The sequence below is a fragment of the Hydra viridissima genome, unplaced genomic scaffold, assembly GCF_058129835.1.
Source record: "Hydra viridissima isolate aposymbiotic clone 2 unplaced genomic scaffold, HvirCarnegie_v1 scaffold_4, whole genome shotgun sequence".
Taxonomy (NCBI): Eukaryota; Metazoa; Cnidaria; class Hydrozoa; order Anthoathecata; family Hydridae; genus Hydra; species Hydra viridissima.
This window is the reverse complement of record NW_028324303.1, coordinates 12,079,661-12,104,498: the sequence shown is the minus strand read 5'-3', so window position 1 is coordinate 12,104,498 and position 24,838 is coordinate 12,079,661. Positions and strand designations below refer to the sequence as shown.

General features: G+C 27.6%; 2 protein-coding genes across 3 annotated transcripts; both read left to right on the top strand.

The window, feature by feature from the left end:
- Positions 1-1,789: 1,789 nt before the first annotated feature.
- LOC145182812 (histone acetyltransferase Tip60-like) lies at positions 1,790-9,795 on the top strand. The gene is made up of 10 exons (XM_090085883.1): positions 1,790-1,923; positions 3,240-3,300; positions 4,250-4,321; positions 7,177-7,457; positions 7,569-7,826; positions 7,938-8,027; positions 8,138-8,278; positions 8,645-8,738; positions 8,891-9,050; positions 9,357-9,795. Exons 1-10 carry the CDS (start codon positions 1,912-1,914, stop codon positions 9,571-9,573), a joined length of 1,386 nt encoding a protein of 461 aa, XP_089942009.1. The 5' UTR covers positions 1,790-1,911; the 3' UTR covers positions 9,574-9,795.
- A 3,278-nt stretch (positions 9,796-13,073) lies between these two features.
- LOC145182449 (uncharacterized) lies at positions 13,074-24,694 on the top strand. 2 transcript variants are annotated; one of them, XM_090084193.1, is made up of 9 exons: positions 13,074-13,214; positions 13,503-13,654; positions 14,308-14,341; positions 15,738-15,912; positions 16,768-16,918; positions 19,322-19,639; positions 19,819-19,941; positions 20,104-20,229; positions 22,909-24,694. In XM_090084193.1, the coding sequence occupies exons 2-9, from the start codon at positions 13,508-13,510 to the stop codon at positions 23,782-23,784; spliced, it is 1,950 nt and encodes a 649-aa protein (XP_089940319.1). In that variant the 5' UTR covers positions 13,074-13,214; positions 13,503-13,507; the 3' UTR covers positions 23,785-24,694. The 2 variants fall into 2 exon arrangements, with proteins under 2 accessions (XP_089940319.1, XP_089940320.1); XM_090084194.1 differs by lacking the exon at positions 13,074-13,214 and adding an exon at positions 13,313-13,392.
- The last annotated feature ends 144 nt before the right edge of the window (positions 24,695-24,838 follow it).

Here is a 24,838-nt window from a genome sequence, read left to right as displayed (position 1 = left end):
TGAGAATTATTTAGATCAAGGAAGAATTGCTGTTAAGGTCAACTTTTATACAAGTATTCCTCTTGCCCAAAAATTTTTAAAAAGAAAAACTCATTCTGTGGGAACCCTTAGAAAAAACAAAAAGAATTTACCAAAGGGTATCGTTACAAAGAAATTAAAATTAGGAGATATGGTAGGAAAAGAAAATGAAGATGGAATCGTTGTATCAAAATGGAAGGATAAACGAGAAGTGTTGATATTGTCTACATATCACAGATTGGATAAAGTAAGTACGGGTAAACTGAACAGAAAACGTGAGAATATCAAAAAGCCAAAATGTATTATTGATTGTAATGCTGGAAAAGCAGGAATCGATCTTTCTGATCAAATGTCTGCATATTCTTCAACAGTGTGAAAATATCTTAGATGGTACAACAAAGTTGCAGTTGAATTATTGATGTGAACATCAGCAGTGGTCAATGCATTAATCGTGTATAAAACAATTTTCCCAAACTACAAAATTTCTATTACCAAATATCATTATCAAATATTCCACATGCAACAACCAGAAAAAGAAAAGTGAAAGAGCCGTATGAAATCCAAAAGAAATAGAAAAAAATCCAAAAGAAATAGATAAATTCGAAAAAGGTGCTTGTATTGCTATAAAAAATTGACAGAGGAGCTATGATGTAAAGAAGCAGCAAAATTAGTCAAACGTGTTACCACTTATTATAATACATGTCCTGATAACTTCATAAAAAAATTTTTTTTTGTTAACATCCTAATGTATATCACCATTAGTAATCTTAATTTAAACTTAATGCCTTTATTTAAAATGAATATCTTTTAACATACATAGCTTTAAAATAGAGATAAAAACACCTCTTCGATAAAATCAACAATTTAAATAAAAAACAATTAAAAAGTCTTAAAAATAATAAAATAAATAATAAGTATCGGTATTATTTTTTGATCATCATCAAAATCAAAGCCCTTAACAAAGATGGCAAATGCTTTGCTTATCTGTCATAAAAATTTCCTAGAATGAGTAAAAAAAAAGTTGAAAGAAGGCATTTTTAATAGGCTACAAATTGGACAGCTGATAAAAGATCCAAGTTTTGTCGAATATATGAACGAACTTGAAAAGCAAACCTAGAATTGTTTCGTTTCAGTGATCTAAATTTTTAGGAATCGTATATCAAAAAACTATTTACAATTAGTAAACAATATGTTGTCTATTTTGAAATATTTCATTATCAATATCTCAATAAATTCAGTAAACTCGACAATACTAATAAAAATACTAGTAAAAGTAAGACTTCAAAATCTCTTTTTTTTAGAACTGATCTAGATTATGGAACAAAATTTTGTAAACAAATAATATTATATAAAAAAAACCATTAATAAAAAGGCCTATATAGTTATTTACGAACTTTAACGCAAATTATTATGATTGAATCTTACAATTATTTCCATTGATTAGAATATGATCGTAAATTACGAATCAAGTAATGAAGTTTTTTTACGAAAAATGCAAATAATTTAATCGATTTTCAGAAGATCAAAATTTTCATTGTTCGCAATTAAATTGACGCCACTTCGTTTAATCGTTTCTAAGTTTAAATTTAATCTTTACTTTTGTACTTGTTTTTAACCTGCATGCAAACTTAAAATTAGAATCGCTAGAAAAAACCAGTTTCCTTTTTGTAACCACCATACTCATTTTAACCCATAACAAATAAAAAGACTATGGAAAAATATTCAGCGCTTACCAGTGTTACAAAATTTGGGCCATAGAAGCTTCAATTTCCTTTTAGCTTCTTCCGGCTACCGTAAATAAAGTTTAGTTTTACTAGTGAGTGAAATAATTAAAAATCGTTTTAGAATAAATTACAAATAAGTAAAAAGTAAACACAGGGAACTGTCAAGAAAATGAAAGATAAGGTAAGTTAAAAAAAAAAAAAAAACAAGCAAGTTTATTCGTATCAGTAATATTATCATTTTTAAAAATAGATTTTTATAATTACATGAAATAAACTTGTTGCCATGTACCTAACTGTAGTTCTATGACTTTCTTCACCGGTGATGCATAAGTTATCTAACGAAATAAAAATTTTATTATCTTAAATAAAGTATTTATTTTTTAATAAAAATTAGTGATTTCTTGTATGAAAAAACTCCGTCATCTGGAATAGATCTTGCTTTGACACTTTTCATAAACAACAGTAAAAAATTCAAATCAATTTCTTTTAGTTTTAACTTAATTCAATGAAAACTCGCTCTGTCAAAGCTTATCAACCTCCCTTGTAAACTTTTTAAGCCGAATGTCCCAAAAGTTCTAAACTGGTCAAAGCACATTTGGTGGGTTGAATTCCTTATCAACAATATTGACATATTTGTCTATCTAATTTAGAGAATCTTTAGAATAATGAGAACTTGCTAAATCTGGACAAAATAAATATTTTTAGTTGCCATGATACTTTTAAATGAAACAAAGAAGTTGTTTTTTGAAATATTAATATTGTTTGATATTTTGATTGCTACAGCCTTGGAAGTACAAAATAATGGCTCTGACATACTATGGTCAGATACAACTAATTGTATTAGTATTTTGTCTGAAATTTCTCTTTTCCTTTTTGGGCATGTTTCTTTTATGCATCAAACCACATGATTATTTAATTAGCTAGAAAAATTTAGTTAAAACTTGTCTCATAACTTATACATCATCCCTTACCTGTAACATTGGTCAAATTCCTTAATCTTAACAAGTATAAAGTGCTACCAGACAAAAAAAATAAAAAAAACCTACTTTTATTTTATTTTATTTTTTAAACTTTTAATGTTAAGTAAAACAACCTGAAGATTCTCTAGAACTGGTTTAGTTAAAAATGTAAGTGTTAGAAGGGTATTAGACCAAGATATTCTAAAAAATAATTATCTATTACTCAAAAGTATGACACTAAAAATTTAGAACAGCTTAAGCCATTCATGATCTAGCTTTTAAGTTAAATTTAACATTTTTTACTATCAATTTTTTAATATGGTAAATGAAATGGTTTAAACTTAAATGCTTACATTAGTACAGAAAAATAAGTGTCACTGTGCCAGATCTTATTAAAAAACTAAGAACTCAAATCAGGTACCTACTTATAAAGTAATCTCACTTGTAAATTTTGATAGGAATTCAATCAGAATCAAAGATGAAAAAGATTTTTAAAAAATTTTTGTCTTAAGTTATTGTATCCCCTTTTTATATTTAGGTTCAAATGGTTGTTGAAGGTTGTAGGATGCCTGTGCGCATGTCCAATTCTGATGAATGGCGTAAATTTTTACTTAACTTTCTAATAGTGATAAAAAAGGATTTTGAGTTAATTCTTAGAAAATAACCATAAAATAAGTTGTGGTAGATATTATTATAACCAATTCACAGATAAAAACATAGTCACATGGATTACAAATCTTTATTTTATTTTATTTTTTATATAACTCTTTGGAAGCCCTTTATGTCAGTCTTAACAGAAATTATTTGTTAGACAAAACATCATAACAACTGTATAAATTAAGATATTTAAATAGTAAAATTTTATAATATAATACTATTGTAGTCTTTGAATTTACTTTTAACTTTAAATTATTGAAGGAAAGATATTTGTCATCTTCATATAATACACAATATGTGGTAGCTTTATCATTAGCTGTGAGGCATAAAAACAAACTCATAGGGTTGAAGTTAGAAATTAAAAGTAACTGTTATTATTTTTAATAGGTCTTCTTTTTCAGTTAACAACAATTGTTATGCTATAGTTAACCAAAAACCAAGATTTGTATAAACTGCTTTTCTACTTTTTTTAATAAGAACACTCTTTTTCATGAACCAAGAATAACATGAAAAATATTGAATAACACTGAAGAATATTAAAAAATAAATTTTTAAAAATTTACTTTTGAATTTTCTTAAAATGTTTAAAACTAATATTCCCTGTTAGTTGAAAAGTCCATTAGAGTCTAAATTTAATTATAGCCTAATAATATGAATTGATGTGTACTAAAGGGGGGTTGCTTCAGAAAGATAAAAACAAGTTTCATAAATTATTTATGAATTGTGTAGTTTTCAGAGAAGTGTTTAATCATACACAAGAAGAAAAAAAATACTGATTTATTTATAGACCTGAATTGCTCCTAATTTTACAACTGCCCAATTAAATTTTTTTTTTATTTGAAGGTTTGGATTTTTTTTTAGTGTTTAAAACTAAAAAATTGAATTTTTTAGCATTGGCAGAAGTGGTTAGCAAGAAAGAAAATCCAAATGGGGTTTTTGAATTCTATGTCCACTATATTGATTGTAAGTGTTTATATATCATATTAAACAATTAAATTAAACAGTTTTAGTCATAAAAATAATGGTTTATGGTAATGGTCAAGTCATAAAAGTAATGGTTTGTGTCTATTTAAATCATAAAAACAGAATCATAATCCTAAAAGTTCAATGTACTTCTTTAGCATGACAGAAATGTTAACCCTTGGATTTCTCTTCTCCTACCGTAAACCAGGGTAACTGGTCGTCGTGGTACTTTGGTCAATTGTTGATTATTTTTTTTAACTTTCTAAAATTTAACAAAGATAACATGGTTTTATTTTGTTACAGATACCAAAAATATATATCAGCTATTATATCAACAATTTTGGTATATCAACAGTTTTTGTGAATATAGCACAGTTACTTTGTAGACTACATTGACATTATTTTGGTGTTTTTTGACATTTCTGATTCTTAACCGGTGAAAATGCAGAGGAAATATAAGCGAAAGCCTGGTTCAAGAGCATATGCACCTACATAAGTCAAGAAACGTTGTCCAATGCTATGAAAGAATGTTTAACTGGAAGAATGAGCGTGCGAAAGGCTAGTCGACAGTTTGGAATTCATTTGGGTACATTACAGAACAAGTGTAAAAATCGACATTCGAAGAAGGTAGGGACACCGTTGGGTTTGAGTAATGAGACTGAAACTCATCTTGTAACTTCAATCAACACCCTCTCCCACTGGAAAATCTCATTGGCTTCAATAAATATCAAACTTGTAGTGAAGGATTGATCCGGTGTCCATGATTCACAGTTCAAAAAAAACGTTCCCAGTGACGACTGGTTCAAATCTTTTATAAAACAAAACAATTTGACCCAGAGGTTAGCAGACAATGTGAAACCAGCTTGGTCAAGATTGATGCATTGAATATCAACCTTTACTTCAATGAATTGCAACAAAATGGCAAAGCAATAATACAGCAGGATCTGGTGAATAATACAACTCATACCACATCAAAGAATAACAATAACACCAAGAATAACAAGAAAAGGGCAAGAGTTGAGCATGTGTCATCATCCTCAGATGACGATAATGACCTACTAGAAAATGACTTTTAATGACTTTTGCACAATAACAGGGAGCTAGTTGCAAAATTTTTTGTTCATTTAAATGTTTACTTCATGTTTCTTTAAGTGTTTAAGGACTGATGGTTTTTTAAAACTCCAAAAAGTGATCAATGTTACCCCATACAAGGGGTATTATTGATCAAACATGATAAATAATAAATGAGCAATGTTTCCTCAAAACCTGGGGTAGCATTGGTCATTTTTCGGCATTTAAAAACAAATATTTGTAGTGAAGAAATTTTAAATAAATGTAGAGGCCTATAGCAAAGACCTATAATGTTATTACCACAAGAGAAAACTGTAAAAAAAATAATAAGATTCAGAGATGTTTAAGAAAAACTGCCAAAACTGACCAAAGTTACCCTGGTTGACAGTAATAAATTGCTAAAGGTGAAGGTTTCATTTATCTTAGGTTCAAGTTTCCTAAATTAAGTGAAGCTAAAATTAAAGAGGACGTTTTTACAGGTTCATTAATAAGAGAAGTAATAAAAATTCATATGCAGCTGCATCAGATTCTTTAAATTAAGAATCAACAAGTTTTTTAGGATGGTTAAAAATTGCAACAAGTTAATTTTGAGTTTTTTAAGTTCATTAAAAATTGGATATAATGTCAAATTACAAATGAGAATCCTTAAAATATATTTTCTAAATTCTCATTTTAAATGTTTTATGGAAGTTTTGGGCATGGAATTGATTTGTAAAACATTTCATAATGTCTTAGAAGGGCAATGGAGTGGGAAAAATAGCCTCTTTTAATTCCTCTTACTTTTTGGTGTTATGATTATTCAAGAAGATTATGAGCTACTGAAACAGCTGATAATAATCCTTACTAATAAACTTTTTAATGATTCAATTGCACTCAAGGGTTTCCTTTATCTGTGGCCTAAACAGCATATTCATTTTAAAATTGGACTGCTTAAGGGAGAAGTTTTGAAAGTTTTAAGTAGCTCTTATGTTATGTTTGTTATTTTTATCCTTCACACAGAACTTGATCTACTTTGGCCCATGCAATGTTTGGTAGTGGGTCTTGGTGTGCCTGCTGTCCCAAAGCTAAAATAATAGGAAAACTGATTGCAGGAAAAAATGCATATTTTTTAAAAGAAAATTTGTTTTAAATTATGACCCAAAAAAACTGGACTGTTATGCATAATTAGAATTTCTATCATCCTGCCAAAGAATTTCTTCTCCTTGTATAAAAAAGTCTGACACAAAGTTTTACATGTCTTTTACTTGTTTTTACTAGTTTTACATGTCTTTTACATGAAAAAGAGCTTAAGTTAATTGATTAGTTGATACCATAAAAACTTCATTTTTGTTCAAGAATGGTTTCATATTCATGTAACAAATTAACTAAACAGTTATTCTCTGTCATTTTTGCTATAATAATCAGTGTTTTTATAGCTTTAGGCATAGTATATAACATCTAGCTGTTCAATGAATGAGATGATTCTTCGTTTACTTTTTTGAAGATCTCCCTAGTTTTTTATTCTTTCCAGTTTGAAAATCTTTAGTTGTTTGGCTAAAAAATTCATTCAGATATTGCTCCATAGATTAATAACTAGTTTTATCATCATTGATAAATTTTTTTTTTTACTGCTCTGGTTAACCTCACTTTTCTAAATAACAAAATCACCCTTGCACTAAAAACTGGGTTGTGTGACTTTTTCGTAGCTTTACAAATGCAAAAAATCTTTTTTGATTATTACAATATGAGTGAAATAGTGCAAAGAGATCTGCTGTAACCTACTATTCCTTTCTTTTTACTTAAAGATAACAAGCGTCTTGATGAATGGGTTAATATTGATCGTCTTGATCTGACAAAAATACAGCCTCCAAAAACAGAAGAAAAGAAAAAAGCCTTATCTCAGCAGTCATCATCATCAAAACAAAACCAAAGTATTTCAAAGCAAAATTCAACACAGGTAAACATACCCTGTTCTCCTGATCTTGAACAAGTAAATGGTGGGAACCCTAATCTATCAGCTCCTTCACTCGTACGAAACAAATCAAATAGTTCCTTTGGTAGAAAGAGGAAAGCTGCCCCAGAAGAAGTGAGTTTATTATTTGCTACTTTTCTAGAATATCATAGTTCTTATAAAGTGATGTTGTAATAGTGATGATGTAATTATGATGAAGTAATAGTGATGATGCTTTTTATGTAGCTTGAAAATGATAATTCATTTTCCAAAAACACAGAAGATAAAACAAGTAGTCTTCGTAGTGGAGGGAGCATGACAGTGCATCATGATGATGTTGTAACTCGTGTAAAAAATGTTGAAATGATTGAGCTTGGAAAACATAGAATAAAACCTTGGTATTTTGCTCCATATCCTATTGAACTAACTCGCCTCCCTTGTATTTATATATGTGAGTTTTGCTTAAAATATGTGAAAAGCTTGACATGTCTGAGGCGTCATAGAGTAAGTTTTTATTGATCACTAATATATCTACTTTGAAGAAATTTGTTAGTTTATATAGTTGTTAATTAGATTTGATATAAAATTTATGCTATGTAAGTTCTTGCATTTTAGGAGAAGTGCACTCTTTTTCACCCACCTGGGAATGAAATATACCGAAAAGATAATACATCTTTTTTTGAAATTGATGGAAGAAAACATAAAGTATTTGAATTTTCTTTTTAACTTTATTTTAAAATTGGTAAATAAAGTAGACTAGATGATTGTCAATAAAATAATTGAGCAGGATTTTATTTATTATTTATTTATCTTAGGCTTACTCTCAAAATCTATGTTTACTTGCTAAATTATTTCTTGACCACAAGACATTATACTATGACACAGACCCGTTCCTCTTCTATGTTATGACAGAATTTGATAGCGAAGGCTTTCATATTGTTGGATACTTTTCAAAGGTTATAACTTTTATACTTAATTTCTGTTTTTAGTTTTTGTTTGGTTTGCTACTATTTAATCAGGCTAACAAAAAAAGATATGTTAAAACTTTTTTTAAAAAATGTAACTGAATCATTTGTATTTTGGGATGCTGAAATTAAATCTGGCATCAATTTTTTTTTTATATTAGTTACAGTTCTCTCACAATATGACCTCAATTGTATTGAAATGTGGGGCAAATAAGCTATATATTATCTGATACTGTATTTTTGTTTAATTACAGATTTTAATTAATTTAAAACACCATGTTTTTTTTATTATATTCTTTTACTATTTTATTGAAGTAAAATCTTTCAATTTTTCAAATTTTTTTTTTTCTTTATCAGGAAAAAGAGTCAAGTGAGGATTACAACGTAGCATGTATTTTAACACTTCCACAATACCAAAGAAATGGCTTAGGAAAACTGCTTATAGAATTTAGTAATTATCATGTTTTACTAAACAAATTTCTAGACAATTATTTACATTAGATCTGTTATCTTTTATTGTATTAAGGTCGGACTTTGCTTACGTTTTATACATTTTGTAGTAAGTCTTAACTATTTTTAATTTGTGTGGGTTACTTATTTTAGGTTATGAGTTGTCAAAGTTTGAAGGAAAATCTGGTCATCCAGAGAAGCCGCTTTCCGATTTAGGTTTGCTGTCTTATCGTAGCTATTGGTCACAGACAATCTTAGAGATATTATTGCAATTAAAAAGTGAGGAGGGTGGAACTCCAGTTATAACAATAAAGTATGAAAACAAATTACGTCACCACATTATGTTTTTCTTTCATTAAAGTTATGTAGCTTCCCAATCTTCAATAGAAATGAAAATTTAATATAAATATCAAAAAATAATTTTTTCTTTTCCATTGAGATTGTGATGTTTACTTCAATTTGTTATGATAGCGTTTTCTCGTGAATTACTCTTTAGTCCTCAAAGCTGGTTTCTAACTTAATTGTGTATCCCAAATAACACTTAGTTTGTCTAAAGCATAGCAATGTCTAAGCTCACAACGAATCAAAGACTTTCAATTTTTTAATTTTTTTTTTCCAGCGAAATATGTGAGATGACAAGTATTCGTAAAGAAGACGTCATTTCAACATTGCAATACTTAAACTTACTCCAATATTATAAAGGACAATATATTATTTGTATAACTAAGGATGTTCTTGAATCACACATGAAGTCGATGAAAAAACGCAAGATAAGAATCGATCCAAAATGTTTACATTGGCAGCCAAAAGATTGGAGTAAAAGAGGCAAATGGTAATATTACCGATACATATGTGGTTCGTAAAAGTTCAAACTTTTTACTGGAACCCCATCTATATATATGTCACTAATTCTCGCTTAACCAGAATAGTTGTTGAAGTTCTATAAGTTTTGCCTCTGTTCTGGTATGTTTTCTTAAGAAAAATTATTTTTTGATATTTATATTAAATTTATTGAATGTAGATAATTATTTAAATACAAAGTACAATATCTTAAAAAAGTTCGTGTTAATCGAGCGCTTTTGTTGAGTTATTTAAGTACCCAAGGTGTTAATCTTCGTGCTGTGACTTTCCATTCAAAGCTTGAAAGAAATGCACTGCGACATTAAGAGCTCATTTTGATTGCGTTTCCATTCAGAGCTTTTATTTCTTTTGCCGACTTCAGACGAATTCAAACTATAGTTCTTCTATCTACTAGTGAGAATTCTATCCTAAACTTTAACAAGTGTTAGACAGTAACTAACTTCTATGGGATGGTTACAGTGTGCGTGCGTGCGTGCGTGTGTGTGTGTGTGTACATGTATGTATGTATGTATATATGTATGTATATACAATAGTGTTTTTTGGAAGACGATATACATTCCTAGAAGGACCACTGTTTTAATCTTCAATGTGCTTTTGTGAGGCCATTTTTTAAATTCAATGATAAAATGTTTTCTTTTTTTCTTTTCTTTTCTAATCCATTAAGTTATCAAATTATTTACCTTAACCCATTATGTTATCAAAATATTTACTTCGAAATTTGATTCACAGTAAAGTTGAATACGAAGCTCTCCTTTCTCACTGAAAATTTCTAGAGTTATACACAATGCGATTTTCTAGTAATAATTCATCTGTGGAACATAGAAGCTAAAATAAAAGTAGAGAAAATTTTTTAAAATAGTTTTGAGTCAAATATTTTTGATGCTCGTGCTGTTTTTACTATATATGAAGAGGCATCTGAAATAAGTAAGAAAATAGAATCTTTCTCACAACCTTAACCAAAAATCTGAATAGATTCATCGAATTGCTGTGCAGAGGTATGTTTAGCCTTATCAATAGCTGTGCAGAAGTGTTATGTTTAGCCTTAACAAGTTCTGCTGTGTTATATGTAACTTTTTGTTTTACAACCTTTTTGTAAGAATCTATTATACCAATAATAACATTTGCTACACTATCTCTGTCCAGCATTTGTTGTCACGGTCGTTTAGACTTTAGAAATAAATGGAAAGTTATTATACGCAAGCGCAGTAGAGTTAAAAATAATTAAAAATTTTAAAAATGGCTACGGATGCAAAACTTATCATTGACAACGAGTAACTTGTTTAATTTTAGATAATTAAATAGGTTTTTAACTAGTTTTTTCATGAAATTATTTTGAAAATAACTTGCAGTTGTACGAAAAAATTTTTCAAATAAAATACAAGACCTCTGAATGTGAATAATATCTACTTTCAGCTAAAGCAACTTTAGTGTTTTTGTTTACAATTTTTAAACCTTTTTAAAAATATTTTTGAGCGTAGAAATTTTTTAATTTAAGTTTATTCAGCAAGATGAACCTTTTATCTTTTTTGTATTTTTTGCTTATATGAGGATTCAATTTTTTTTGCAGGGTTAAAAGAAAATTTTAATCATTAAACTTTTGTAACCTGTTGCTATGGTACTCTTTTCAGATGTGACTATATATATATATATATATATATATATATATATATATATATATATATATATATATATATATATATATATATATAGTCACATCGGAAAAGAGTACCATAGCAACAGGTTACAAAAGTTTAATGATTAAAATTTTCTTTTAACCCTGCAAAAAAAATTGAATCCTCATATAAGCAAAAAATGCAAAAAAGATAAAAGCTTCATCTTGCTGAATAAATAAAAATTTAAAAATTTCTACGCTCAAAATTTTTTTAAAAAAGGTTTAAAGATTATAAACAAAAACAGTAAAAGTAGCTTTAGCTGAAAGTAGATTTTATTCACATTCAGAGGTTTTGTATTTTATTTAAAACATTTCTTAGTACAGGTGAAAGTTATTATCACAATAATTTCATTTAAAAAATAGTTAAAAACCTATTTAATTATCTAAAATTAAACAAGTTACTCGTTGTCAATGATAAGTTTTGCATCCGTAGCCATTTTTAAAATTTTAAATTATTTTTAACTCTACTGCGCATGCGTATAATAACTTTCCTCTTACAAACGACCGTGTTGTCTCATCAATCGACATTAACAAATAATAATTAGTAACTATTTTTTAAAGATTTTGATACATAGGTTATAAAAATCCATTTTAGAGATACGAAGAGTGACGGAACTTTGCTCAGTGTACTTTTCAAAAAAATTCTTAATTTTGTTCCAAATTTTACTTAGTGTTTTTCTGTGGCTAAAAAAATACACAAAAGATCATGAAACTTTTTAACTTAATAGAGAAGAGTCAAGTATTTTAAAGTAATAAACTATTTTTAAAAACTGCTAAAATATAATAGAATGATTAAATAAAATTGATAAAGTTGTTGTCTGAATTTTATTTTAATAATTTATAAAAAATGTTATTCCAAAATAAATACATAAGTATGCAAAAATATACACTGAAGGTTAAAGTATACAAAAATATGCTCTAACAAATAGCTTTCAAAATCCATCTTTTTTAATATGACAGACAATTATCTCAATTATCTATAATCAAAGTTGAATTAAAAAAATTTGCTTTTGTATCCTTTTGGTTACTTACTTTATCAACATTTGATTTGGAATACTGGTTGTTGATGAGCCTTCTCATCTGTTGAACATTGTTTAAATCTGCTTCTAATTTATTATCGAATTCAGCACTGTTATTGATAAAATTTTATGTTTAATATCTTCTGTTTGGCGTTGGTGTAGACAGGATAGGTCAAGTTGCTTAATTATTTGTAAGGACAACTGAATCAGACTTGATTGCAGTAAATATATCGATCTTTTCATTAAAAAACCTTTGTCTGATATTGTTCGTTGACTTTTGATGAACATTTTTGTTATGTCTAAAGACTAGAACAACTTTTATCAAAGGTCAGATGAATTTCTGTAATAGCAACAAGGAAAATTTTTTGGAAACTTATTGTACCAACACAAAAACCTGCGGGCTTATCTGGTAGATCTTTGGTTTTTAGGAATGGCACACATTTTCTCAAAATTCATTCTTTGTACAACAATTGGCATCCTTTCAACCAGCAATCTGATAATCATTTTTTGATAAAAACTTGGCGTCGAAAGTATTTGACGTCGTAAAATGCTTTTGAATGATTTAGATTTTCAAATTGGGGAACGGCTCCAGGGTAAAGAGATTGCGGATGCATCATATTACGCAGCTCAACAAAAAAAAACAATTTTAAAGTGACGTAAGAGATGATTCAAATCATTTTAATTATAAGTCACTGAATTTGAAAGTTGCTATATATTAGAATTTATAACAAATTTACACTAATACTCTCTTATGGAAAACTTATCTTTGTTTATTGATGTCAAGGAACCGGCTCAGTTGATAACTTAAGCTATTTTTAGATGTTCTTTTGGAGAATGGCTTTAAGAGTAAATGAAGTTTCAGATTTGTTTTGGTTTGATAATTTTTGCTTTTTCTATTAATATATTGTGTATCCATATTTATTTGGTGAGTTTTTTTTTTTTTTAAATAACATTGTTAACAGTTTTTTTTTTAAATATTTATATGTATATTTATATAATAGTTTTTATAAGTAAGTTACCTGTTTATTAAAATCGTTAAGCCTCAAAAGAGAGAGAAATTTTACACGATCGCCTTCGAATTAACTGGAAACTATTTCCAAACTGTTAGCACTTTACTAAAGTTTTTCTTTACCTACTTTATTTGATTTTGTAATTTTTTTTTTTCTTTTTTTTTTTTTTTTCTTTTTGCATATTTTTAATTAATTTTATGAAGAACGGATGGGTTGTGGAGCAAGCCAACAATCAGAAGTCATTACTAATAAGCCTGTTAGTAACTATTATGGCCCACCACCCCCATATCAATCACCTTATCCTCATCGGCCTCATCAAGAAGCTCAGCAAGTGCAGCATGTACCAGTGATTCATGTATGTATGTGATAATATATCAAATGACACTTTGTCAATATCTTTATGTTACAGTTCATCTACAAATATATGATCTTTTACATCTTGTAACTTAAATGGTTTTGTGAACTCTAATTTTTTATAAATTTGGTTAATCTTTTAAAAAGTTTCATATAATTTTTAAGAATATTTTAAGTTAAAATAGGTTTGACCTCTAGAATAATAGTTGTATTTAATTTACCATTTTCATTATTGAACAAATATTTGTTTCCTAGTTTATTTATTTTCTAAATTTATCTTTTTCTAAATGACTTTTGCTGTTTAGACTCTTCCTAACATAAGGAAAAGCTTATATAAATAAAAAAAGATCTACAAAAATTAAAAAAGAAGTAAAAAATAACTCATAACTTTTGGCTTTTTATTTTCATCATTTACTTAATACATTTAATTTTTTTTTTTTGGTCAAGTTAGTTCAAGTTAAATTTTAATTTCTTTTTAATTGTAATTACTGAGGTTGTTATTTTTTAGAAGCATGTGTTTTTCACAAATGTTTTTAAAAATATATTTTTAATTCTCTATATAAAAATAACTTGTTAATTAGCTTATTTACTTATCTACTGACTATAATCATTATTATAGTCAGTAGATAAGTAAATAAGCTAATTTCTTTTTAGTCCTCTAGTACACAAAGTGAGAATAATGAGCAAGGTAAAGTTTTTTTCCATTTTATTTTTTATGTTAAATATTTTAAATTTTTTGTGATAGATAAAAATTATATAAAGTTGTTACATGGTTTGAAGATATTTATCATTAAAGTTTAGTAGTATTTTAATACTAAAAGGAATGTGGCACAGCGTGACACCAGCTTCTATACTGAGTTAAACACCTTTAAGTATTATGAGGAATAAGCACTCAACACAATCTTTATTCAACATATATTGTTAGTGACACAAAAAGTAATTAAAAAGTAATATTTTAGCTTTGTTATTATCAAGTTGTAATTCTAGTAAAATGCTATATAATAGTTTAATACAAACAAAACCAGATGCCTTAAGAAGCTTTTTAGGCAAGTTTAGGTGCCAAGGAATCATATATTTATAAAATTATATAAAGTTGTGAAAAAAAAGTATTCTATTAATTTTAGTAGTAGCTAACTTGCATTATTCTTCTTAACTGCTATTAACATTTAAAAAACACTTTATGATAACACATATTCTAAAAATGTTAAAACATGTTTCAATGGTTTAAATTTTTGTGTATTTGATAGTCATATTTTTTTATTTCATAAATTATACTTTTAAAAGTATATTATGCTTATGTAATAGTTAATGTAACTACTATATAAGTATGATAATATCATGCTTATTACTAACTGTTGAATACTAAGTTTTACCCAAAAATTTAAAAAGTACAACAAAAGAAATTGTGGAATCAAACTTTCATTTTCTTCCACAGTCTTATAAAGTTTTTATGAAGTCATAATATTTTCTCCTACACTTTTTTAAAGTCTTCATGAAGTCTTAACATTGTTTTAAATTTCATTTATATTTTTTTAAATACAGTTGTAAAATTCAGTTTGTGATAAGTCAAATAAATTATTTCTGGACAATCACTTGTAGTGTAAATTGTAAAACCTGTAAAATTATGTTTGAAATAACATATATAACATAACTTATAAAAAAAAAAAACATGTGGTAGCACCATATTGCTATGAAAATAAATAAGAAATTTAAAAAAATTATAGTTTTCTCAAATAAATTCAACTGGATGCACTTAAATAAATACCTTATATTATTTCTTGCAATTATTATGTCAAATTTGGTGCCTCTTAAGAAAAGACAACAAAACTGTAAAAACGCAGAGAGATTAAAATACGAAGTACATATTTACTTTGGAAAAATCATAATTCAAAATCAATCAAAGTTTTTCTCAAAAATGTGTTCTAATAATTTTTTGTAATTTACAATGCGTAATATAGAATAAGGTAGTCTCAGTTTTTATATGCTTTGATATAATTTGATATAGTTAAAATTTGTTTTAAGATTTAAAGAATAAGATTGACATGCATATAGTTGTTTAACAAATTTTTATATAAATATTTTAGAGTTTCATAATGTTGAGAAGCAGATTATATTGTTTGTTGAGTATCAATCGATAATCAACGAGTTAGAAAAAAAAAATGTCGAAGAGATGTTCTTGGTTCACACCATGGAGTATGAAACTGTAAAAGTTGCTTTAGAGAAGAAGCAAGCTGAATATGACCTTTTATACAGTCAAATGTATGCTGAACTAATTTTCATACTCTCAGCTTTAAGTATTATAAAACAAATATGTTAACATTTTTTATGTTTCTTTGTCTGCTTGTTATTTATCATCTATTAAAAATAGTTTACATTGAATGTCAATTGAGGATGGTCAAACTCTCATATCAGTCAAAATCATTTGATTGATATGAAATGTCAGTTTATTATCAAACAACTATGGATATATTGGTCTAGAAAGTGTTGAATGCAGTTTATCTGTACTTGCATCAGAAAAAACACATAGTTTAGTGTTTCCTCTACTAGAGAACTTTAAATGAACATTTTAACAGATTAAAAATATGCTAAAGTTGTTAAAAATTAGTTTAAAATATTGTTTAAATACAGTTTCCAAGCAGAACATATAAGTCTAATAAGCCAATTAAGTAATTTATACAATCCATTTATTGTTAATTTTGCTGTTGAAATTAATTTCCTTGGGTTAAATATGTGATAATTTAAGACAAACAGTAAATTGAATTAAATCAAATGTAATGACTGCAGACTTTACAGACAACCCTACAGATTTGGTGTTATCATAGTCAAACTAATATTCCTCAGGCACCTTATCTAATTTAGCAATTGTATTTGTTACATAAAAAATCATTATTACATTAAATGGTTCCATTTTTTAACTGATACAAGACATTTTGAGATGTGGCTTTTTAACATAATATCTATTGTTTTGACTTACAAAGCACTTTTAATAATCCCAGAAAGCTTGTATATAAAATTTTTTTTTCATTTGAACTTTCAAAATGTTCATCAAATTTAACATGAACACAAGTTTCAATAATGTTGTATGTATATATTTACTGAAAATTTTTAAAATAGGCTTCAAGAGACTAATGGTGGTGAGGTTATTCATCACACATTTACAACAATGAGCTTTGTGAATGCAATGTCTAATATTGGTTCTACACAACAGCAGGAAGTGCTGCAGTATTTGGAGACAAAGAATAAAGTGGATATCTGTAAAAAACAGGTTAGAAAAAAGCCATTATTTCATTATTTTATTATTTCACTCATTCTTTGACCATTATTTACCACTAAATTGTGTGTGTGTGTGTGTTTTTAAATGATATTTTATTCATTATGAATTTAAAAAAATAGTTTTTTTCCCAATTTTTAAAAATAGTATTATGGTATGGTCATTTTCATTCTATTCTTGTTCCAGAGATTCTCTATCCTCTTAACATCTTTCTTATTATATTTCCTGAGTAAAAACAAAATTTCACCTATATGCACCATTGTTCTCTGCATAATCTGGCATTTTTAGCTGTTGAACTTTATTATACTTAAAAATGACCTCTTTTAAGTTTAAGTTTTAGTAGAAAAACCTTTCTTGACTAACCTTATATAAAAAACATATATCACACAATGTGACTGAATTACTTTTTGGGTTTAAAGTTAAATATAATGAATTGCACAATTGAACATGAAATCTGATAATTCAGGTTTATTAAGTATTAAATATTCATGTTTTTTTAAATGAATATAGGGATCTCTTTTTTTATCTGTTCTGGCCCTTCCATGATAGCATTTTTAAAACTTGAGTGGTAATTGCTTGGATGATGCCTATGGGAAGGATTCAAGTGAGTGTGATATTTCACAAGATGGAACAGGTTGCTGGTCTTTGCATTTTATGCCAGTCGGTGGGGTAATCAATCTAATTAGCTGTTTGAGACTTTTAGGACTCCTTTTTTCATCAATTCATCCCGAAATTCTTTTAAATGAATGCCAACTTATACAATTATTCTATTTGATACAAAATATCTTTGACTTTCATCTAAGGGGTTTGTTTTTCAATGAATTTAACCTCTCTGCTAATATTCTCATTTTTTTGTGTCTCTTCAAAGTGTGCAAGATGTGTGAATATCTGAGATTTCCCTCTTCGCTTGAATTTCTATAACTTAAGAAAAGAAAAAAAAAAGATGTGTAAAAAGGAGTTTTGAATGCATTTTATTCATCCCAATGATCCAATTTTCAATTCAAGACAATCTATTACACAAAAGTATGAAACATAACCCATTTAACTTATTCTCACATATAGAGCAGTCTGCCAGTGCCCAGCCTTTGCAGATATGTGATAGAATTGCAATCATTCCGATAATTTTTGATCAAAGAATTTTGAAAAATGATAGGAGAGCCTTGATAAAAAAGTTGAACCATAGTTAAAAGCTTAGTAAAAAACTTTGCCTGATATATCTGTCTGCAAATGTAAACCCTTTTGGTTGGCAAAAATATTGTGACTAAAATTGGCAAAAATATTGTGGCTAAACAGGAAAAATATTTTTTAGAGGACCAAAGAACAACTTGTAAATCTCTGACTGGCAATATTTGTAAAAAAACTAACCAAACTCTTCGGAAAAATTTTGCAAGAAAAGCCAAAAAGTACCTAATTTAACAAAATCTATGAGTCTGGCCAAAATTTGGTCATCAAGACAGAAACTTTAAGAGATTGATTTCCAGTGTCCGCTACTTCAAAAATTTCAGAATCATCAACATTACTCCTAACTCATCAATCTTCTCCTTCTGGTTATAGAAAATGATTTGATATAATCCATCAAAAATAAATGAAAAGGATTTTTTGGTGTAGTTTCATTTGTAATCAATTGATGCTACTTAGTGACAATTGATTTATTTCCATAGAGGATTAAGAAAATACAATATTAAATATACTTTTGATAATATTGACCTAGTATAATGAATAGTTACCTTGCAAAATTAAGGCAGTGGAAAGGTAAATCAAGCAAGTAACAGAAGTATCATCTTTAGTTTGTAAAAAAGCATTTGAGCTAAACTTCCCAAAATTTGAAACAAAAAAATAATTTGTTAATGTATTGAAGTAACGTATGTCAAGATAATATTTTATTGAATTTAAGTTTCACAAATTAAATGATATCAAAAAAAGGCAGACATTTAAAAAAAAAAAAATGCCATAAAGAATCATTAGACCCACTTTTGCATTAATAGGGTAAAATTCTGTTAAAAATCTGATCCTTTTTTATTTTCTTAACATCTTTTTTTTGTTAAATCATACTCCTTGATCAATTTGTTGTTAGTAATAAACTTTATAATCTGTTATCTAACATCTGACTGTTAATTGATATTGTTTTTTTCTTTTAAATTGATATTTAAGGATTCCTTGGCTTCTTTTTAAATAAACCAAATAAAAAATCTTTGAGCACTTTTTTTTTTTAGTATTATCAAAAGTTTTTTTAAAAATATATTACTTAATCTAATATAATTTGTGACTCTTATAGCTTTGACAAAACATATAATGACCACAAAAAAAAAATTTAATCATGCAAACTTATTTTTTGTTAGTTTTTCACTTGTTAATTGGAAACATTTTTTCCTTAAAAACATGTTTTTATTCTTGTAGTTAGATTGTCTCTTAAAACAACAGCAAGAATTACAATCCATTCTAGAAACAGAAAATCGAGAAACTAAGAAGTTAAAAGATTTCAGAGACAAACTAGATTCATTGCTGGAATCAATGTTTGATGGAGAGTATGGGAGTGAGTTGGAAGAATCGCTTGAACTTCATGTTGAACAGCTCTTCTTATACAAGCAGCATCTAAGCGTAACTTACTCAAAATGGCAAAATGCTCATCAGCTGATTTATAATGCATGCTGCCAGATGTCATATGCTTACAGACGATGGATGCAAATTGATCAAATACCAGAAAATAATAATCAGGTTAGTTCAATATTTTTATGTAAGCTCATAGAGAATCAACAGTTTTATTTAGCTTTCATTTATTTAGTTAACAGTCTTATATGTCTATAGTTTATTAAATAGCAACCCATTTATTCATAGTTAATTATTTGTCATTCACTTTTTTTTCTTTTTAACATTCAAGTGTCACAATCATTTAGGCTAAATATTATTTGGCAACAGAAACAAGAAACCACATGATTGCTGCTGACCAAAATTGCAGAAAAGCTGCTGAGTTTATCATGATAAAGTCAATGCCCTACTGGAATTTGGAGGATTTTAAGGTAAATTAGCTTTGCATTTTCTATCACTCTTGTTGTTCTTTTTATGATACGTAAATACTTTTTTGCAAGAAGATTTTTGTGAGTAAATTAAGTTTCTTTTAATTTGAATTTTAATTTCCTTGTTTTTTAAACTTGTGATTTGCTAAAAACTTTTATTTCTAGAATATTGTAATCAACATAAATTCAATTTATAATGATGTCATAACAAAAACTAACTTCAACAGAGCACTGGCATGGTTTAAGTACTACCACTATCGATTGTCTCTGCAGTTGCAATGGATTGATAGTGTAGGATATCTATTTTATTTGTATTAAATGGTAGTTCCATGTCTTAATAGGACAACTCTTCAACCCACCTCTTCAGATTTTTCTTGAAATTTGCATTATTGATAGATCCCATTAAGACTAAGAAAAATGAAAAGTTGAAATTCCTATCTTTTACTCACTCAAAAGCTTTTAATGACCTGAGAAAAAAACATTTTTTACTCGTGTATTATATTTTCTTGTAAAAAATAAAGGAAAAATTTATATATTGAGATATATATTTCAATAACAGTATTGATGTTCATACTCAAACGTCAGTATTTCAAACCTTCATATGATTATGATGCATTAAACTGTTTCTTCAACACATCTGTACATTAATGTATTTATATGCAGTAGGTGTTCATGATAGGAAAAAAAAATTTTTTTTTAATTATGAATACCTTCTATTGCAAAATCAAAACATTTGATAGTGATTCAACCATAATAAAAAAAAATATTAAAATCAAAAATAATTAAGTAATCATACCTGATAACACCCTAATCCATGGGCTGTTTGCAGGAAGTAGTATTTGGTGGCAAAAGTTGTAAATAATAGCTTTTAGTCATTAAACCTCTGGATGAGATGGAATTTTATTGACTACTACATTAAACCTCTGGATGAGACTAAATTTATTGACTTGAACTTAGAATCAAGCTTGTGCATCCATTCCTTAAAAAGTGTTCTATCCGATTCTATCCTTTTTTTTGTGATTGATGTCTACAAAGAAGGTTACAAAGAAGCTTGAAGAATCTTGGGTTGGCAGATTTCCCAATCACAAATATTGAGATCTTTGTAGAAGCCAAATTCATTTTTATTGAAAATGTCAATAAGTTTGTATCTAGCTGATGTTTCTGGAAAGTTTTTTTTTCTTCCAATGGTGCAGTTTTTCATCCTTGGTAAATTTTCCTATCTCTCCAGAGACCTCTTTAAAAGTAATGCCATGTCTAAAAAATAGATAACAAATCTTATAGTCTGTGTGACATTACATTGGCTTGAAATACAGAATATTGTTCAAGGAAAGTATCATTTACCTTTTCTTCCAACCTCTCAATCATCCATTTGATGCGTTAAAATTTTTGTAATTGAATGCAATTGCAAATTCATGACCTTTCTCCAGAAGAATTGTTACCACCCATTGATGTAAACCACTTCAACAAGACTTGATTCAACTTTTTGTACATTTTTAATGTTTTAATGATGAATTTTCAAAAGCATCAAAGATTTTTTGTTTCATTTTTCTTCCAAGTACCAAGATTACTAATGGAATGCTAAATTGGTCTGCCACATCTATATTCAGTCTACCCTTTTCTAGTTCTTTTAATATTAAACATTACTTTCAAAATAACTTCTTTATGCTTTCTTTTTGTGGCCATTTTGTTTGTGTCTGCCATGAGCAAAAAAAATCAAAGAAGCTATAAAACTTTAAGAGACTGGAATATATCATAGCATTCGAATCTTGGCATTCGATTTAACTATAGTAGAATAATGAGAGATAAAAAGAACTCTGACTTTAAAAGCTATTCAAGTTTACTATAGTAGAATAACAAAAGATAAAAAGATCTCCAACTTTAAAAGCAAAATTCGAATTACATGGTGAAAAATACATCCATGGGACCCAAGAATCTATTCAGTTTACATGATTTTCTAATCAAAGGAGTTTTCTTGTCAGTGTTTACTAGTAAATCCTGACAGAACTGTAGAATTTATTCGAATTAAATGAGCTTTTGAATTATAGGAGTTGGAATTATGTGAGTTTAACTGTAATACCTTTAAATACAGTTGAGTAATTGGATTGAAAACTTGTACCCAGTCTATTTTGACTATGCAAAGCCTTAAAATGGAACCATAAATGCAAGATTTTCAGCAGAACTTAGTCTCTTTTAGGTTTTCTAATAGAACCTTTAAATTTTAAGAAAGCATAATGCTGTAGAGTTAATGATGTTCTCTCAATGTTGCCTAAGTTATTCAAGTTCAAAATTTCATACTGGTACAACTTGAGTTATTGGGACCTATATGCAGATAATATAATACACAAAACAATCCCCACAATAGTGTGCTTATGTTAAATTAAACAAAATCCTAATTTAAATTTAACTTTTTGAACCATAAAAGTTAATCCAATTTAGTGTATCATATGTTTTATGAGATATATCCATAAAAGCAAAATGTAACTTCATTTTTAAGTTCTACATACTGAAAATTGACTTGGTTTAAATTTTCAATCCTATTTAGTATATCACATATGTTATGAGATATATCCATAAAAGCAAAATGTAAGGAAAACAAGTGTATTTCACCCAAATTTCTATAACCTTGGAGCATGGTTACTAGGCTAATAGTTAATCTTGATCAATAATTACTGATCTAATAGCTTCTAAATAAAAAGAAATTACTCTGCATATTTTTCAAAAATTACTATTATTATTAACAAAAATAGTTGAGCAGATAAACTTCATTAATTTCCCTCATTAAAAGTAAGACAATCCTCTCAGTATTATAGTTATTCAGCTTCTAGTTGACACAGTTTGTGACAAACATTTTTTTTTACCTAAATTATTCTCCTTAAATAACACTATGGAAGGTAATTAAATTTCCTCCTTTTACTTTTGAACTGAGGCCTTAGGGAGTATACTCTATAATATAAGTTTTTAATTTTTCAGGTCATCAGTACAAAATTGGCTGCAGACTATCAGCAAACCATTCAGAATTACAAACAAAAATATCTAGAGTTGCGTCTGGAACGCATTCGTTGCTTGCAAGAAGTTGCTAAGAAATGGAGTTTAAACATTGATTTTAGACCCATTGAAAGAAAAACTGATGAAAATCAGGAAGGATCTATTTCTCTTCAAATTTCAGCACCACACATGATGGCTGGTGAGGAAGAGTCACTGATCTTTGTTCCTGATATTGATTTTTTTGAAGGGGACCCAACTGATTTTAATTCATTGATAAATGATAGTGTGTCTGATTATTGTATAGAGGGTAATGAAGGTATACTTGACAATTCAGTTGTAAAAGACGGCAATCTTATAAATCCCCCTGAAACATATTCTGAACAAGTATTTACAAATACAGAAGATAATACACAAGATTCTGAAAAATCTAAAGTTATAGAAGTTGAAATTACTTCAACTCACCCTATTGATGGTCAGGATGAACCTAATTGCCTAGAGTTAGATGGGGTACTAGAAGTGAAAATCAATGAACCTTTAGTAAAAGATACAATAAACAGTGCTGTAAAAGACATGGTTGATGCTTCTTCTGATATAGAGTTTATAACACATGGTCCACCAGTGTTGAAATTCATTCCTTTATCTGAATTAGCCCCTGCACCAACAGACATTGAATTATTTGGCAACATTCAAGAGCTTCAAAAAAAACATGAACAAGAAGTAGAAGAATTTGAGAAGGCACAAGCTCACAGCAAGGCCAAGCAGCATGAAGATTTTCAACAAAGGCTGAAGAGAAGAAAAACACAACGCAGAAAGTTACTCCTTCAAAGAAAAGAAGAAAATGAGTTGCTTTCTGGAAAATGATTTTTAACATTAGTTTTGAGGTGTATTATCATATAATTTTAACATAATTCCCTCATGATTTAGCAAATTGGTTATAAGCTGATTCAAAATTAAGTTAAATGATGCACTTGAATCTATGTAAAATATTATAAAAATAGAAGATATATGTTTTTAATAGATGTATTAAAAAAATATTTGTAATGTTTTTAACTTAAAATTTTACCCATTTTTATACCTAACTTTTATTGTTTGATTCCTAACATTAAAAAAGAAAATATTGTAGGTTTCCTCATAATTTATAACCCAACTTTTATATTGTACTTTGAAATAAAATGCAGAATTTTTAATTGTATCATATTATTTAATAATTAAAGTTTGTATCTATTCACTCTTGAAGAATGAATGAAGTTTCTTTATTTGATCTTTAATTTATTTGTTGGTAATTTGGTCTGCAACTTTTTTATGAACTTGGTAATTCATTCTGCAACTTTTTTATGAACTTGGTAATTTGTTTTGCAACTTTTTTGTGAAGTTTGTAAAATGTTTTAACATAAAAGTTTAAGTATTTGTTGATAGTATGTAACCACGTTTTTTCTCACTTACACAGACACACACCACCCTAATACACTCTCAATTATGTAATATTTGTTAAACAAAGACATAACAAAGACATAACAAAGACTTCATGACAAAGATTTTTTTCTGCAGATTAATATTTGTAAGCAGTTCATTAAAAAGAAGATTTTAATTAATTAATAAATGACATTGAATTGTAATTTTAAATTTTTATTTGTAAATAAGCAGGATGTTTTTTGAAGTTTTTAATAGTAAATCAGTTGTGTTTATGAAAGAATGTTAACTAATATGTTATATATTTATACTTAATGTTAAAACTTAATATTTGTGTTTTGAAAAAGAAAAATATCAGTTTTTCATTTAGTTTTCTGTTTCATCAACCTAAAGAAACTATTTTACAAACTTTCTTTTTCCCATTAAAAAGAATTATGAAAATCATGTTCAAGAAAGTTGTTTGAAAAAAGGATTCAAAGCTTGGTGTGTTATGAAGAGTTGTTTC

Excerpts from the sequence above, each read along its gene's own strand:
- LOC145182812 (XM_090085883.1), top strand. Across the intron at positions 4,322-7,176 it reads CTATGTCCACTATATTGATT|ATAACAAGCGTCTTGATGAA; the intron begins GTAAGTGTTTAT and ends TTTTACTTAAAG. Across the intron at positions 7,827-7,937 it reads CATGTCTGAGGCGTCATAGA|GAGAAGTGCACTCTTTTTCA; the intron begins GTAAGTTTTTAT and ends CTTGCATTTTAG.
- LOC145182449 (XM_090084193.1), top strand. The coding sequence starts at position 13,508 with ATGGGTTGTGGAGCAAGCCAACAATCAGAAGTCATTACTAATAAGCCT. Across the intron at positions 15,913-16,767 it reads GACCTTTTATACAGTCAAAT|GCTTCAAGAGACTAATGGTG; the intron begins GTATGCTGAACT and ends TTTTTAAAATAG. Across the intron at positions 20,230-22,908 it reads AGTTGCAATGGATTGATAGT|GTCATCAGTACAAAATTGGC; the intron begins GTAGGATATCTA and ends TTAATTTTTCAG.